The 17,754-nt window shown below is 37.6% G+C and overlaps 1 protein-coding gene across 6 annotated transcripts in view; it reads left to right on the forward strand.

Moving 5' to 3' along the window:
• The window catches only part of SEMA5A (semaphorin 5A), a 325,269-nt gene that overhangs the window by 190,263 nt on the left and 117,252 nt on the right, over positions 1–17,754 (forward strand). For all 6 annotated transcript variants that reach the window (XM_021386099.1, XM_021386098.1, XM_021386095.1 and 3 more), the window contains 3 exons: positions 9,930–10,215; positions 13,394–13,529; positions 16,900–17,104. In XM_021386099.1, the coding sequence (XP_021241774.1) occupies positions 9,930–10,215; positions 13,394–13,529; positions 16,900–17,104 (627 nt within the window). The remainder of the gene's footprint in view (positions 1–9,929; positions 10,216–13,393; positions 13,530–16,899; positions 17,105–17,754) is intronic.

Below are 17,754 nucleotides of genomic sequence, written 5' to 3' on the forward strand. Positions count from 1 at the left end.
GCCGTACTCTTAAGAATCAGAGAATGGCTTGGTTTGGAACGGACCTCAAGGATCATCTCTGATCATCTTTGTGGCCCTCATCTGGACCTTCCCCAAAAGCTCCACATCTTTCCTTTGCTGGGGGCCTGCTGGGCTGCAAGCACTCACTGCTGGCTCATGGCCAAACTGTTGTCCACCATCACACCAAGGTCCTTCTCTGCAGAGCTCCTTTCTGGCAGGTCAGCTTGTACTGATGCACGGAGTTATTCATCCCCAGGTGTAGGACTCTACACTTCTTTTTGTTGAACCTCATCAGGTTCCTCTCCACCCAACTCTCCAGCCCGTTCAAATCTCACTGCATGGCAGCACAGTCTTCTGATGTTTCAGCCACTTCTCCCAGATCTGCATCATCAGAAAACTTGCTGGGAGTGCACCCTATCCCTTCATCCAGGTCATTGATGAAGATACTGAGCAAGACCAGACCCGGTACTGATCCCTGGGGAACATCGCTAGCTACAGACCTCCAACCAGAGTCTCCACTGTTGATGACAGCTCTCTGAGCTCTGCCAGTCAGCCAGTTCTCAATCTACCTCACTATCCATTCATCTGTCTCAGTTTCTAAGCTTCATTACAAGGATGCTGTGAGAGACAGTGTCGAAAGCTTTGCTGAAGTCAAGGTACACAACATCCACTACTCTCCCACTATCTACGCGGACAGCGATGAATTCATAGAAGGCTACCAGGTCGATAGCATTTGTGAATCCACATTGACTACTCCTGATAACTTTCTTCTCTTCTAGTTGCTTGGAGATGGCATCCAGAACAAGTTGTTACATCACCTTCCCAAAGAGGGAGGTGAGGCTGACTGGCTAGTAACTCCTAGATCAGCCCTCATGCCCTTTTTGAAGACTGGTGTGACACTGATTTTCCTCCAATCTTCAGGGACCTCTCCCATTCTCCAAGACCTTTCAAAGATGATAGAGAGCAATATAACAGTCACTTCTGCCAAAGTCTGAAATTTGAATCAGATGAATTTTGTCTGTACTGACAATTTCAAACAGCAGACAGAGCACTTGACCAAGTGTTAAGTATCTGCCCAATTCCTAAATGTTTTTCATTTTCTGGAAAATTTTAGTGTGTAAACAGTCTTGTTTTCCTCAGTGAAAGTGGGAAGAAACATCTGGAGGCAGTTATTGAATTTGCTGTCTTCTAAAATTAGGAGTAGTAGCCTCTTCAGCTCTTGATTATGCCTGAGTATGTTCACCAGTTACAATTTTTTACCTCAGAAATTCCCTGTTTTTCCACAAAAATAAATTAATGTTCTGCTCATAGAACCTATTTGACTTCCTGGTGTTCCTATAGTCATTAAATGCAAGTGGCAAATGCAACAAACCAGTACTATCTCCATCTAGTACCCAGCTGGCTGCAGGACAGTAAATATGGAACTTCTGAATAGAGAAACCACCTCTTTCTGTCATGATTTTGGCTTTGTCTTTTCCCATGTAGACAAAAAAAAAATAGTTCTTGGAGCTACTCACATGAGTATGTATAGAGAGGGACAAACAACTGAAGAAGATAGAAAGGCTGCTTACCAATGTTTTATTCCTTAAGACATGTTCTGCTACTTACTTTCATTTCTCTTTCTCTCTAAGTCTGTATTCAAGTACTTCTGTGCTTGAGAGAAACAATTTGAGGTCAGACAGCACACACTGAGCATTACATCTGAAGCAGACAGTTCTTCTGTTGATTTCTCCTCCTAACCAAAGCAATCAGCAAAGCCTTGAGATTCAGCCCACTTTTCAGGTCAGAAAAGAGCAGTGTGATTCTAGACCTTTTTAAAATCACCTTAGTAGTATTTCATGAAAAGGAATAGTCTACCTTAGTACTCTGCTTTGGACATTAAATGATAGCAAATACAGTAGATCTTTCATTAAGGAAAAAAGGACAGCTTGATTTACTGCTGACGTGCTGTTTACTTGAGTCTATTTAAAATCACAGCATAACATGAATTTTAAGTCATATCTGGAATTTACTGTTTTAGAGTGCTTCTAGTTGATCGCTGTCTTAGGGTTGACCTAGAAGGTGCAGTAGGGGCAGAATTCATCATAATTTGGTCTGGAGTATAGAGGTAAAGGGAAGAGTTATTCTTGAAGTCCACAAACTTCAGTGGGTTCAGATTGACAATGAAAAGCCTCCACTGCTTTTCCTGTAGTACAACATTTATAATTAGTAAAGGTATTTCTACTTTCAGTTCACCTCCTCAAATCAATGAAAGTTGATTTGATGCCTCATTGTGAAATGAGCTATTAGTGAAATTTAGCTTAGTCTACAGTGTCTCCTTCCTTCCCTTAGCCCATAAAAGGGCAAAACAGACTAAGGAAGAGTATGATAACCCAGTCCCTTCCATTGTTAAATCATAGAGCAGAACACTGGGACATTTGGTTTCATTCTTTGCCAGTTGCCTTGGCTTAAACTTGCATATTCAGACTGTTTGGGCTTCTAACGGTCTTGAAATGCATTGTAGTTGTTTTCTTTTTCCTAGGCATATTATGATATATGCTCTTGGAACATGTTAAGTAAATAAAAACTTGTGCTAAATGCCTGGCTACTTTATCAGTGGGCAGACTATAGATGATTAAAATGTGATCTAATAACATACGTGGCCCCAAAACAGAAAAAAAAACTTGCACAGATTATAAGCCTTTCCTGCTGAGAAACACATAAGAGTGTTTGGGTTTTTCTGCTCTGCTGGTAGACACAATATCATGACTTTTCCCTCTTGCTGCTTGGTTATTAAATGCTCTGAAAATAGTTCTTCTAAGATTTTTTTTTAATGTTTGGCTTAATAGAAAGCTTCATAATCTAGTCTTAATTTAGTCTTAATTTAGTCTTCACAAGTAACAGCAAAAGCAAAATTCTCGCAGATTGCTGGTTAGAAGGGTTTAATGCAGCTCTGACTCCATTCTCATTATTGTTTGTGCACTATTATTATAACTCTTGGTAGTAGAAGGATATGTGGAAAAATGTTATGAGCTAAAAACAAAAATAATCCTTCCACTTTTGCTTCAAAGCATTAATGGAAATGGGTACAATAATTCAGGGTTGTTTTTTTGTTTTTACTGAAAAGCCTTGTAATTACCTGAAACAGCTTTTCTTATTATGCAATATTTTATGTAACTCAAATCCAGTTGATACGTGCAGCTTGGTCTTTAGCTTTCAGACAGGAGACCAGGTTGTAAATATTCAAGGCATATGCTATCATTTGTTGCTTATTTTGCAAGAAGATAAATAATGACTTTTCCTTGGTTCTGTCACATACACAGTTGGTTCTGATCCTTTGTGTGTATCTTTCTTTTTGCCAGTATCCTAAAATAGGACGGAAATGTCTATTGGTTTTGAAACATATCCTTAGGATTCTCCACTGGAGCTGTTACCAGAGGCAAAATTTGAGTAGTTGTGCTGTGTTTTTCCTTTCAAAGCTGCGTATCTTCCCCCAGATGGCAATGATAGTGTAGGGGACTGGGAAGCTGATGCGGGATGGAGACACCTCCCTGACATCCTTTGTCCTAGGCCAGACTAAGTTACTACAAGGCACTTTCATAGCACTTCCTCACTCAGGCAACACTTCCCTCAAAGATGGTTTTTTAACTTCTTATCCAACTTAGCTGAAGCAGCAACAGCCCTCTTTCATTTATGAAAAGTCTAGAAAGCTACTGAAGGCAGAGCCTGTTCTTTTATATCTCACCTAGGCTGCTCATATCTGTTCACACTGGCTAAACTAAGAAGAAAGAAAGGCAAACAGATCATCCATGCCCAGCCCTGCTTCATTAATGTTGCAGAAAACTGTAGTGTAAAGTAAGCAAGAGAGAATGAAAGAAATTAGAACTGAAATACATCTCACTCAGGAAAAGAGAGAAAGAGATGAACTTGATGAAGTTGGGGAAACAAGAACATGAAAAAAACAGCATTCTCCAAAGAAATAAGGAGGGCAGAAATATTGGAGGCAGAAATAGAACTTCAGTAGCAGACGTGTCAAGCCTTACAGTGGAAAGAAAAGCAGATGATTGTGAAAGTGAACTCTGATTTCTTTTGTATTAAGGAAAAAAAAACAGAAAAAGGAAAACTGTAAAGAAGCCTAAGTCATCAGGAAAAGACTTTTCATTGACTCCTTTCCTGCAAAACCAAATTAGAGGAAAAAAATAAAAGAGAATAATAAAAGAAGCGGAGAAATGGCAATCAAAATGTTTGGCATTTTAAGCATCCAAACTTCTGCATTTTATTGATAGATCCAGATAGCCCAAACCTCTAGAGGTTCTGAGAGAATTTAGGCAGTGATCTGTATTTTCCCTCCTTGCCCCACTTCCCCAATATCCTGCTATGTAAAGTACCTATCCAGTGAATACAGGCGACCAAAAATCTACTGAAATTCAGATAGGACTCTCAAGGACTTAAGTAGGTACCAGATCAGAGTAGAGAATGATTTCTGTCACTAAGTTTGCAACTGACAAATTTGCATCAAGAAAATTATGTAATAAATTACAAAATATTATGCTGTATAGGAACACTTTACCTTGAAAATGAAGCAGATTTATTTGAAATAAATGACAGATAATAAAAGGAATTTTGTAATATAGTATCTGAAAAATATTTTTGAGAAAATAGATAATTACATTTCAGAAATTGTTAGAGAATATCATGTCTAATGTGTGCATCCACTTTTGTGATTACACTGGGCTGTATTATAAAAACTATCAGCAATTTAAGAGAAGATTGGGAAAAAAAATGTCTGACATACATGTTTTCACTGTATTTTGTAGTCCTTGCTTGTCCGTGCCCATAAAACCTTCAACTGAACTAAAGAAAGAGTATTAAAAAAAGCACATGGAGAACTGAGGCACTGAGGAGAAAAAAATAGTTAAAATAGACTGGCAGTCAGCTGTGGTGTGACAGACTAGCATTTTAAGCATGTCTTCCAGATGATTATGATACACAGAGCTGCTAATAAGAAGTGGTTTCCACCAGTTTTTTTCAGGTACTTAATGTTTTCCATTTCACCTCATGAGCTTATAATTATGATGACTACAAGTTATGTATTACTTCGACGGAGTTTAACACTGTAGGAAAAATTTACTCTAGGATTAAGATTTGTCCTTAAGCATTCTTGAGAAGCAGTGCATGGGTCAGCCTAATGCAAGATCTCTAGTGTTTTCCAACAGCTGCACAGAGTTGTGCTAAATTAATATAATTACAAAAGAAGTACTGAGATGGCAAAATGCAAATAAGAAATGTACTTCATTAATTATGTTAGTAAGGTGAAAGAAAAAAAAAGACTAGCATATTTGGAGCTTATATTCTTGCTGTTATCTCCATTTTTTAGAGCATTTTTAGTGGTAAATTGAACTTTATGAAAGAAACAAAAACAACCAAACTAAAACAAACAAAACAAAAACCCCAAACCCACCATAAAAAATACCACCAAATGCATGTTTCTAGAATTTAATGCTATTAACTATATTGCTGAATATAAATATTTGAATCAAGTGAATACTTAGAGACCAAATGGATCTCTAGAGACCAACAGTATGAGAGTGTGATTTTTTGATCTAGTGAGGATGGATGTCATTCAGCACTAGACCAGCATTTAGATTTTTAAGATTTTGAATATTATATATGCACATGTATATGTGAGTGTGTATACATATGTGTTTGGAGTTATAAATATATATATGATCTGCGTATGGGTGTATCAAGCTTCTAATTTCAGCTTTCTTTTCAAATTTCTGGGTCTCAGTTCTCTTTTGACTGGGTCTCTGAATGCAGCTCACTTGAAACGTTAGTGGTCATTTCTCATAGGGACATTCAGTGGAAATCATAACTCTTTCTTGCCAAGACCAGGAAATAACACTTATACCCCTAATTATCCATATTGCTTGATTGATGACTAACTTCCCAGGCTTGTTTTGGACCAGTCCAGCTGCTTCTTTCCTGTTGAAAACCTGGACATGACTCAGGGAGAAGTTTGCTTTAGATGCTCTTGCCAAGAGGTGCTTCATGTAGGGTTTCCCTCCAGAGCCCCTAACTCTGTGGTGTGACCTCTTTGCTGCCTTCCCAGGTATGCAGCACACCCCTGCTTCTGTGCTGCAAGGATGCTGTTCCTCAGGCTGCAGCATCAGGGTGTGCTCCATGGCAGAGCCATAGCCAGGCCATACACCAGCAGCCTGCACTGTCAGGAAGCATCAGCATGAAGACAGTGAGTATAGGCTTGGTCTTTTTGGTCTCTGAATTCCGTGGGTGGGTTGATGGGGAAAATAATCTAACAGGAAGCATTAGCCTTCTTAGTAAGTGCCTTTTTGTTAAGAACAAAGACTGTGTAGGTTTGTCCTCAACTTTGGAAAAACAGATTATTTCTGACTGAAGCACTGTGTTGACTTTGTACGGTTCAGTCACCTTTTGGGGTAACTTAGAAGAGTCTGTGGAGAAAAGTCCTTGCTGGACAGTCATGCTACTTTAAGAAGGAAGCTACAGAGATTCCTGGGCTTTGCACTTTGTAAGCAAGTTTTGGAAATAGCACACTGCAGCCGTGTTTGCCCAGAGGCAGCACTAACTGGCTCTGCAGCATTACAGTACCTGGACTCGTGTAGTGTTGCTCCATGTCATATATTGGCAAACTTCATCATGCCATGTTGATAAACTCATTTTCTTGCTTTTCCAATTCTGTTGGTTCTGTTTGGTTTGGGAACATCTACTAAGCCTGACACATCCATAAGTTATATATACGTATATATATATATATGTATAAACAGTAAAGATCATTTACAATAGTCATTACTTTATTACAGATTGACAGTCTCATGTTGATCCATATTATCCGTATCCTGTGACATACCAGAATGCTATGCACTTATCATTCACAGAAGATGCATTTATTCTTCCAGAACAAATAGAAATTTGTTCCTGCAAATTCAGCAGGAAATAAAAGTAATTTCCTCTCCTGTATTAAAAACCTTTGTAACAAGTCTTCCATGTCAACAAATAGGAGTTCACAGCACAATATTGGGAAACTTACAAACTAAATTTTCCTAGATAGGAATGTCATTTTTCTTTCGAAGCTTTGAAGTGATTCACTTCACTTTTCCCAAAGAGAAAATGAAATTAAAAAATGCCTAACATGATAATCCCTCCAGATCCACAGAATTCCCTGAGGTAGCTGTGAGATAATACAGTTTTCACAAGTTTCAAGAGCAAGTCATATTTTCATCACTTCATAATCAGTACAGCGTATGCACAGGTGTTTGCAGATTATAGGCTATTTCTCAATTTTTAATCTTTGGAATACAAATACTAGTTTTTGTTTATACATGAGCTATGATTATCAGTACATATTTAAAATAGTCTCTTGCAAGATTGACATGGATTTTTCAAGAACCGTAAAAACATTCTGAATGCATTTCATATTAATTTTATTCCTACAGGTTATTTTCTCAGTAATTAATTATTCTAACTGGGAGCGTTTCCTGTAGTGTTTTGGCCCTATGGTGAGATCTTCTTCTGCCAATGCAGAGACCTTTTTAGGCCACTGGACCTTCCTTGAGAATCATCATCATCAGGCCTGAATGTGAGGCAGGGGCTTCTGTGTTTAGCAGTTGTACAGGATGTTTTTCTATGTGGATCAAATGGATGCATTTGCCCAACAAAGTAGAATCTCTTTGTACCAATCAAGATATTTTTGAGAATATTTCAAAGAACTGTTAGGATTACAGGCTACAAAAACTCAAATACAATTGGAAAATTTTACTTTTTCTTGCTATTTTCAGTGTATTGTTTTTTAATGTCTCGTAGATACTTCTTTAAATGAGACCTAACCTTTGTATGGTGGAGGAATAGCCCAAGCTGCACTGCAGCTAGTGAATGATTTTTCTTCCATGAGTTCCTTCCATGAATATAAGAGCAATCTAAAAGGATATTGTATAGAGGGAAGAAAGCAGCATACATTAAAGATTAAGAAAAGCAGTGACTAGGTGGTATTGATACAGGAGGTGGTATTGATACAGGTTGAGACCAGATAATGAGACAGGGGATTCTTTTTTTTTAATTAGCTGATATTCGTAAAAAGACATTGTTTCTAGCATGCTTTAGTTAGATATATATGAGTTTCTTCTGTAGAGCTGAAGACATTGATGTATCTTGAGAATGAATGAAACATAATTGAGGTTTGTAATAAGAAAAACAAAACAGAAAACAACAAAAAACCTTTGCATTCAAGTATCTGTGGTTATATACTTAGTATTAGATTCCTTTCCGGAATTGTCCAGCCTGTTTGAAGTGTGACACTGTACAATTCTGAGATAATTTTAAGCAAAATATTTTTTCACTTCAGCACTAGTAATTAAGACTTACATGTTATTCTACACTGAATGAAGAGCCAATTTCTAACAAGGAAAAGGCTCACTAATATTGTAGCTCTTCATATATTGTCAGTCTGATTTTACAGTAATTTCCATCACAAGTCCTGCCAATCTATTTTGCCTTTGTGTTTTAAGACACAAATACACTGATACTGTGTGAACTGTGAGAGCTCAGGGTACTGACAAATTATCCCCAAAAGTGTTTGTGTTCAATATGCAGAGCTGTGTCTTGGGAAAATGTGTTGTGTTACAGACAAATCTCAAGGAAGTGCTTAATAGGATCATAAATAAAAGTTATGAGGATGAGTGGGAGAGTTTCAAATGTCTACTCAGCTTCAGATATCTAGGAAGCTGATGACCACTGCTGACAAAAACCTGCCTTGGAGACTATCAGCATAGCCGATAGGACAAGAGGCTCTATAACCTGGGAGCTGAGCTGTCTTTGGAGAAGTGTTCAAAATGCCAGCTTTTCCTGCCTTTCATCCTTCCTTTCCTTCCACTTAAAAAATGTGACAAGTTAGAAATGTTCCTGTAAAATGCTGAGATTCAATCACAGCAGCTTTTTTTCAATACAATAAGGCTGTCAAATGTTCACCTATTAAACTTTTTTTGGAGTTTTACATAACAGTGGATGTTTTTAAAGAAAGTTTGTTTTATTTTCGACTTTAGAATAAAATTGGTTAAAAAAACAAAATTTTTACTTGTTTCTTAGAGGAATCAGTTTTCTATAATGATTCCCTATGCAAGGGGGGCTCTTCTCCACAAATCCATATATCAAACATGTATTTCTTGTAAGAACTCATCAAGTTGTCAATCTCTCTTAAGCTCATGGAGTCTTCTCAGTCTTAGTAATACTTATGGGAAATGGGCTATAAGCTTATTGTCTTTGGTATCTACTCTGTCTTTTCTTTCAAGAAGCATTATCATATATTGTTTCCTAGTGTGTTTCTTTGTTTTGTTTTATATCCTCTGATTTTTCTTGTATCGCTGTTAACTCCTTAGATCATTTTTATTCCATTTATTTACCTAAAAGAAAAAAAAAAAAAAACGTAATACTTAGAAAGTTTTTAAATGAGATAGAACTGAAATGTTACCTTATCATCAAATGCTGTCGTTTAGAATTCTTTCTTCTCATTAAAGCCACTGAATATATTCTTAGTCACACTCAGTAACCATCCATTATTGTGGTAATCTGGAGTGTCCTGGTAGCAGAGCAAAAACAGAGATTAACATGACAGATTGAAGTAGTTACATAGTAAGAATACACCATGCTAGCATGGTGGAGAGGAAAAATTCAATGATGCTCTTTGAAGGTAGAGAACAGTGAGCTGGGCCAAGGCTGCCCAGAACAGTTGCATGCCACAGACACTCAGAGCTGAGAGACCATCTAGCCCTTGTAAAGGGGCCATGATACACCTTGTTCCATGCAAGGATAATAAAAGGTACGTTTTTCAAAAAGTAATGTCTGAAGATAAACTTTTGTGTCAGTATGACTGCATATATCACTGGTAGACAGCAAATAATCTTTTATTCTGTTATTTTCAGAACCCAATTTTGTGTCATCTTATGACATTGGGAATTTCACCTACTTCTTCTTCCGAGAGAATGCAGTGGAACATGACTGTGGGAAAACAGTCTTCTCTCGTGCTGCTCGGGTGTGCAAAAATGATATTGGTGGCAAGTTTGTGCTGGAGGATACCTGGACTACCTTCATGAAAGCTCGGCTGAACTGCTCTCGTCCTGGAGAAATTCCATTTTACTATAATGAACTGCAGAGCACTTTCTTCCTGCCAGAATTGGACTTGATCTATGGGATTTTTACCACTAATGTGTAAGTAAATTCCATGATATATTTTTTTGCTACTTATAAAAATAAAATCTAAAGCTTCTGGGCTGTTCTCTGTTCTGTATTTGCTAAGTGAACACAAAAATTTCAAACTACCGTCTGCCTAGTGTTATGAGCAGATCTCAGCACCAAATGCTTCCCATGGGAATTGCTGAAGGTGTATGAAAGAAGGTGCAATTCTTAATATTTCCTTACTGCAAGGAGGCAGTTGTGTTTTAAGAGTATTCTGTCATCCTTTTCATAGATTTTAAGGTTATTCTGTCATCTTTTTTGTACATATTAAGGCTATTTCATTCATTCTTACAAACTCTTTTTTTACACATTATTTTCTGTGCCTAAATATATTATGAATTTATGAAATAAATATTTATAATTTCTCAGCTCTGATAGCCAGAGTAGCCTCACTTTTAAGAAAAAAAAGAGAACTTTGTCTGGGAATTGTGCATTGTTACTTAAAATGTGATAAATAGAGTTTGTTTGTTGCTCAGTGAGAGTGGCCCTTGAGTTCTGGCTGCGCAGCCCGATGTTCAGACTCCTGGAAAAAGGTTTCAGATTTTGGTTTCTGATTCTTTTGCCCACCTGCAGCTTCTTGCTGCATATGTCATTTTTGGCTAGAATTTTAAAGGGTACTTAAGCATTTATCAGTGCCCCTTTCTAAACGGCTGAATACCTACCTCCTATAAATGTACATTACCCAGTTAGCATCGGTCACAAATGAATGCCAGCAAATTACGATCCCTTAGTTGATTGGACAGTGAGTGTGAATTTGGGCATTAGTTCATTACTCATAGTTTTGATACTGTCTGGTATTAGCACATCGAAGATGTCTTACCTCTTCCCTAGCAGCTCAGGCTGTGAGCATGGCTTGTGAGGGGCAGGTTGCACCAGGCTATGACCTTTCCTGACTTTGGACGTCGGATGGTAATTTAAACTCTGTTCTTACACTGGAGCAATGTATTGAAGCTAAATCCTTTTTTTTAAAAGAGAACAGAAGAGACGTTGGGACTACTAGGGATAAGAAAATTTGGTGCTGTTTTCAACAGTTACTTTCATTTCATTAGTCATTTTTTATTAGCTAATATGAGTCTTGGAAGACAGGCGTTTCTCAGGTGTCCTGCTGAAGCACTGTTCGATATGATCTATAATGAGAAATCAGAATAGCCTTCACGCTCTCCTACCATGAAAAGCTGGTTCAGAGGAATTCTGTTCCAGAAAGTCCACAACGCTTTGGCCATGGAAGAGGAGCTCATCTCAGAACGACTATCCTATTTCCTGTGCAACAAATACCACTTTCTCTGAGGTTATACAAAACGGTTGGAGCTGCCATCATCCTTGAGAAGGAATCTGTGAATGTAAGACTACCTTTGCCACATGAAAGCAGGCAGCATTTGAAACCTTGCTGCAACTTCCTTCTTCCTCAGTTGTTTAGCATTTTACATTGTCCAACAGGGGCGTACTATTCAAAGTGGAGTTAATTACAACTGATTTTTTTTTTTGTTATTTTCCCATTTCAAACATATTTGTTCCTGTCATCAAATACTATACATAAATTCTCGAACATTCTGGAAATCTTTTTAGAGTTTGGATTGCTTCCCCAGGTTGCATGTTGTTCGCAGATATCTGCACAACCCATATGATTTCAGCCCTGAAACCTGATGATGGAGAAGCGCAAGTGTTTCCCATGAGGGAGACCACCACATTCCTTTCCATAGGTGTAGCATCATCAGATACTACTGAACCACCTTAAGCACTCTTCGATCTCAATAACTTCAGAATTGCAACAATTTTATTGTACGCTAATGTTTTTTTTAATGTATATGTACTGTGAGTCATCCTGTGGGGGAAAACCTGAAGCATTTCCATCAATAAGAATTGTGAGTCTTAGCAAAAACTACACAATTTATGTGTAGCTGACTGTTAAGTCCACTGTAACTCTTGCTTCATAATGAAACTGGTTTTGTTTCTTTCAGACCATCTGAAAATTTACAGGCATCAATCAATCTGATTTTTTTTTAGGACTTCAGAAAATTCAAGAAAATTTTTGTATTGTTATAGTATTTCTTAACTGCTATTAATTATAATTTACATAACTAGAGAATTATCAACTCCACTCATAACTGATTCTGCAGAAATTATTGGCCTGAAACTTTATGTTTTGGAGATTCTTTGAAATAAGTGTGACAAGCATAAATAAGAAAATTACTCTTTCATCCCGCTGTTAAATCAATATATCTTACTCTTTTTTACAGTTTTGAAAAGTTTTGTTAAGATTTGATCTCCTGGGGTTATTTTTTCTCCCTGTCATTTTGGAGTTTCTATAGTAGGCTCATGTAAAATACAGATAAGTTAAAAAAAATGATAAAAAGAAGAAGAATGTGGTGCGGATCAATTGTCAGCAGTTTTACCTGCAGTACAAATAAATACTATTGCCACCTTTATTATCTATGCCTTTATCTCAAATTGTGGAAAAAAAACAATACAGTTTTCCATATTAAGAGCTCTCTTAGTCACTGTCTTAAACTGTTCACACCATGCAGAATTACTTTATTGTAAAATCTACCACATTTCCAAGACAAGAACAGGAAATTGTATGTATGGCCTGGCTGCTGTTTGTTTTTGTAACAGAAGATCTTATAAAGCATGCAGACCAAGTAGTTGTCCCTTGATGTGTTTCCAGAATTTGCTTTTTCTTTTTTTTCTACTGTAAAACATCATTTGGAAGATGGTGTTCAGATGTTTTACCCTGGGGTTCCACAGGGTCCAGAAACATAACATCAGCTGAAAATCCTTGACTCTTTGTACTGCCACTGGTTGCATAGAAGAAACATTGTCTCCTGAATGTGGAAACTAGAAGAATGATGTCCTTGATACGTGTGATTCTATGTGGGAATTAAGTCTGGCCTTCCTGTACTAGATTAGCAGCACAGTGTAGGAAGTTCTGAGTTTCTCCCACGTGAGCTAATTGGCAAAGGTGACAAAAAATTTAAGTCCATTGTCAGCATGTCATGTCCTTTATCTTGAGATATCATCTCCTTGCTGATCATGTCCGTTTTGTTAATTACTTAAAGGACTGGAGCATCAATAAAGGGAAATGTTATTTATTTTTCAGCAAATTGAGTTTGTAATGTTGCTATCCAAGTTAATGTTTGTATTTCTTTTGCAGGAACAGCATAGCAGCCTCAGCAGTTTGTGTTTTCAACTTGAGTGCCATAACTCAGGCTTTTAATGGACCCTTCAAATACCAGGAAAACTCTCGCTCTGCTTGGCTTCCATATCCCAATCCTAACCCTAATTTTCAGGTACAGATACATATGAAAATGGTGATATGTGTGGTGGTGTTTTTTTCAAAATGTTATGTGTTTCATAGTTATTAAGACCGGTTTTCTGGTATATTAGAACATGAGTCCTCAAAATTAAAAATAAAGAAATGAAGAATGCTTAAGATCCCCCCATATTCAACATTGTTAATTTTGCCTTTCCACAAAATAATTTGGGTTGAAAAGTGATGTGCTTTAAAGAGTAGGAGGAAAACAAAGGCTTAAATTCAGTCTTCTGCCATAATGGAACACAGCTATCTGTCAAGGTAACAACAAATTATCCTGGCTCAAGAATAATCAGATTGCTATTTTCTTTTACACTGTGTGTGTCCTATTACAATCGGGAAAGGAAACATTATTTGACAGAAGGAAAAAAAAAGAAAAAAAAAGAGGAGTAGTGGTCAATGTTGTCTATATTTCCCTGCGAGGAGTCTGAGTAAAATAATTTGTGAAATGGTGTCCTCCTCATTTGAACTTGTCAGCCTCAGGTCTTGTAATAATCTGTAGTTGGCTGACAGTGTACAACTAATTAGTTCAAGGAGAGTCAGTCAGTGGAAATTTTAAACAAAAAGAAAATAATATTTATGGTAACCACATAGCCATTTGTTGTGACTTAGCCCGGGTAGGTAGCTAAGCACCCCGCAGCTACTCTCTCACTCCCTCTCTTCAGTGAGACAGAGGGAGGAATGTATGATGATAAAAAGGTCATGGGTTGGGACAAAGACAGGGAGATCATTCACCAATTACCATCATGGGCTAAACAGAGTCAGAGTAGGGAGAGTAATTTAGTTTAATGCCAACTACTAACAGACTAGAGCCATGAGAAACTAAAAGCAAACTAAAACCACCTTCCCCCATCCACTCTCTTCAACCTCCTCCTCCTGGGCAGTACAGGGGAACAGGCAATGGGGGCTGTGGTCAGTCTGTAACGCTTCATTTCTGCCGCTCCTTCGTGGTTGCTCTCTGCCCCTGCTCCACATGGCTCCCACGCACTTCCCATGGCTGCACAGGGAGATCTGCTTTGTGTGGTCCCCATGGGCTGCAGGGGGACAACCTGCTCCTCCATAGGCATCTCCCCTGATCTCAATCTACAATTTCCTCAAGTGACAAAACACCTTAAGCCATATCGCAGAAACAGGCTATATCTGTTCATAAATAATTACATTTTGTAGAAATATTTATGTTGTCATAGTAGTGATTGTAAGAGGGTCTAAGTGAGACTGAACTTTGGAAAGAAGAATTGTGAAGAAAGGCTTCTTTGTAAAAGTCTTACTTTCTAAATGAAAGTCCAATGCCTTCAAAACCTTTACTAATGCATCAGTAATTATTGTGGGTGCGCCCCATACCGAATGATATGTACAAATGAAGCTGACTATCTAATGGCAGTGTAAAAAGTTTGAACCTGTACCGTACTGCCAGTGCTCATCACTAGCTCCCAGTCCAGGCATAGAGGTCTTGAAATTCCTTGCCTGAGTAGTCTGGCTGATTTTAATACAGCTGGTACTTTCTTTATCAAATTTACAAGAAGAGCAGCAATGGTTGTATCAGATCTCATGGAACCGTTTTGCAGGCCAGCACCAGTTTTAAGGGCTGTGACGTGGCCTTTTACAACACAGTATTGAAGCCAATTCATGTTAACTGATCTCTAGGTATCATTAGTGATGCCGAACTTCTGTTTTTTCACAGGTGTTATCTTTTATTCAGTTGAACTTTCTGTCAGATTTCTGGCTCCGTAGCACAGTGCTGACATATACCAGAAGCTAGTCTAATGCACAGAGCGAGATGTAACCATTTTTGTGACTTCATGGTACTCTAGAATACATATTGCATGGGGAGTGGATACATACATTGGCTGATTTCCTTTCCCAAAAGGAGGTCTTTCTTTTATAGCGTGGTTATGGTAAAATACTTGACGTTCTGTTTGTGTAGTCTCTGAATTTGATTTATCCTCAGAGTATTCGGCTGCTCAGCATTACAAGACATAAGCATGTGATTGTGAAGGAAGACTATTTCTGGGTGGTGATAGTTGTATCAGGCATTGTATTTCCAAGGCTGGGTTATGTTAATTCAAATATTTTCCAGATTGGAATACCATTGAAGTCCCAGTCCTTAAAAACACTGTTTCTCTCCAGAGCTCTCTTTCTCTTTACACAGGACATTTTCCATTGTAAGATCAAGAACAGTGTACTATGAGCATTCTAGCTGGAATCTTTCTAGCTTGATATATTCAGAGAAATTCTTCTTTAGCACACTTACTTAATATTTTCACTGGCCTGACATGCAGGGTACTCACAAAGCAAAAAAAAGTAATTGCTTCCTGTCAGTTAACTGTCCTTCCTCATCGTAGGATATCTCATTAAGGAATTACTGAATGAAGTTGTTTTGGTTTTTGTAAGGTTGTGTATTTGGAGTGATCGCTTAATTTCAGATGAAAAAATAACTGGTAGAATTTTGCAGATTGTTTTATTTAGTTCATGTTGCAGTTCATATTATCTTTTATGACGTAGTAGAATAGAGTAAAAGATTTAACTTGGGTATCTCTTTCACATCACTGCTTGATAAATGTAGTGAAGTAATGTTTTACTTCTCTGATGCAATAATATTTAAATAAACATGGGGATGTTTACATACTCACATGGGCTGAACGTCTCTCTCCTGTCCTCAGTTAGCTGAAGACCTAAACAGAAAGATGTTAAAATCAATTGCTGCTTATTTTGCTTTGCTTATTTATGCTTGGACTTTCTGTATGCGCTCAAAAATTAGTACAGTTTTCAGATACATATGATCAATTTCAAAGCAAAAGTATCTTGGCAATGGATAACATTTTTAGTATGATTTATAGTGAGAGCTCTGCATGGTCCATTCTTGGCTAAATGCACACAGAGTCTGAAGAATTTTATAGAACTGTACATAGGGCTGTGACTTGGGATTTCATTCAGACTCTGCCTGTGGTAGGTCATGGGATTTCCTGTCAAAATTTGTAATGCCTTTAGCACTGTGTATGTGTAAATTCTGAAGAAAAATAGTCTGAAAATGTTGATGGCAGCTTTTCTCTTTCCTACTCTGTGAACATAAGTTAGAGCCAGATATTACTAGAGCCCACCCATGCTCATTCTGGTGCCCTTTCATCTTGTTTGGAATTAGGGAGTACCCTTAGTACTGCCTCAGGAAAGTGGAGCTTCCTCGGCCACTGTGTGGACCGTCTGATCAGCACCAGAAAATGACCTTAATGTGGAATTACAAAGTATCTCTACGATACACAATTTTGGTATTTATGTTCTTGTGCTGTAATTTGGAGAGTGAAACTGTTGTTATTGTTGAGGCATATGGTAATGTTATTTTGTGTTTGCAGTGTGGCACCATGGACCAGGGTTTGTATGTGAACCTGACTGAGAGAAACCTTCAGGATGCTCAAAAATTCTTCTTAATGCATGAGGTCGTCCAACCAGTGATTCCAATTCCATACTTCATGGAAGACAACAGCCGATTTTCTCACGTGGTTGTGGATGTTGTGCAGGGCAAGGACATGCTCTTCCATATCATCTATCTTGCCACAGGTATGAACTTTGTGTTGCTGTAATAACCGCAAAAGTTTCAGGTATCTGAATTGTTAATGGTCTGTGAATCAGTTTTGGAATATGTATAGCACCTTGAATAGTTTGGTATTTTTGTGTTTTGTTTTGTTTTGTTTTTTTCCTTTTTAGCAGCATTAACTCTGCCGTCTACATTTTCTGAGCAGATGAGTCCAGCAGTTTGCAGAATCTTTCTTTCTTTGTACTATATTGTGCGCTCAGATGTTGGTCTCTGTTTCCTATTCTCCTTTGAAGGCATAAAGTCTACATGCCATCAAGAAAATGAATAGCTGGAAATTCCAAAAACAAGAATTTACAAGTTTCTCTTTCGTTCTTTGTATGTAGTTCAGGGTACGTTCTCATTCAAGTTTCGTATGTTGTTTTAGAATCCTCTGAGGTAAAAGGAACCCATATAGCAAATGCAATTATTGCTTCTGCTATTTCTGACTCTTCTGCCCAAAAATATTTTATCTTTCCTTTTCGTTGCACGTTTAAGTCATCCATTCTTAAGCATTTCTGCACTCTGCATTATTGTTTTTTCTCTTATAGATGAGTTTAGCAATGAAAGAAAAATAGTCCTACATCTGAAATTTCTTGGTTAGAAGTATTACTTTCTAAATTCAAAAATTCATTCA

This window comes from Numida meleagris, chromosome 2, assembly GCF_002078875.1.
Source record: "Numida meleagris isolate 19003 breed g44 Domestic line chromosome 2, NumMel1.0, whole genome shotgun sequence".
Classification (NCBI taxonomy): domain Eukaryota; kingdom Metazoa; phylum Chordata; class Aves; order Galliformes; family Numididae; genus Numida; species Numida meleagris.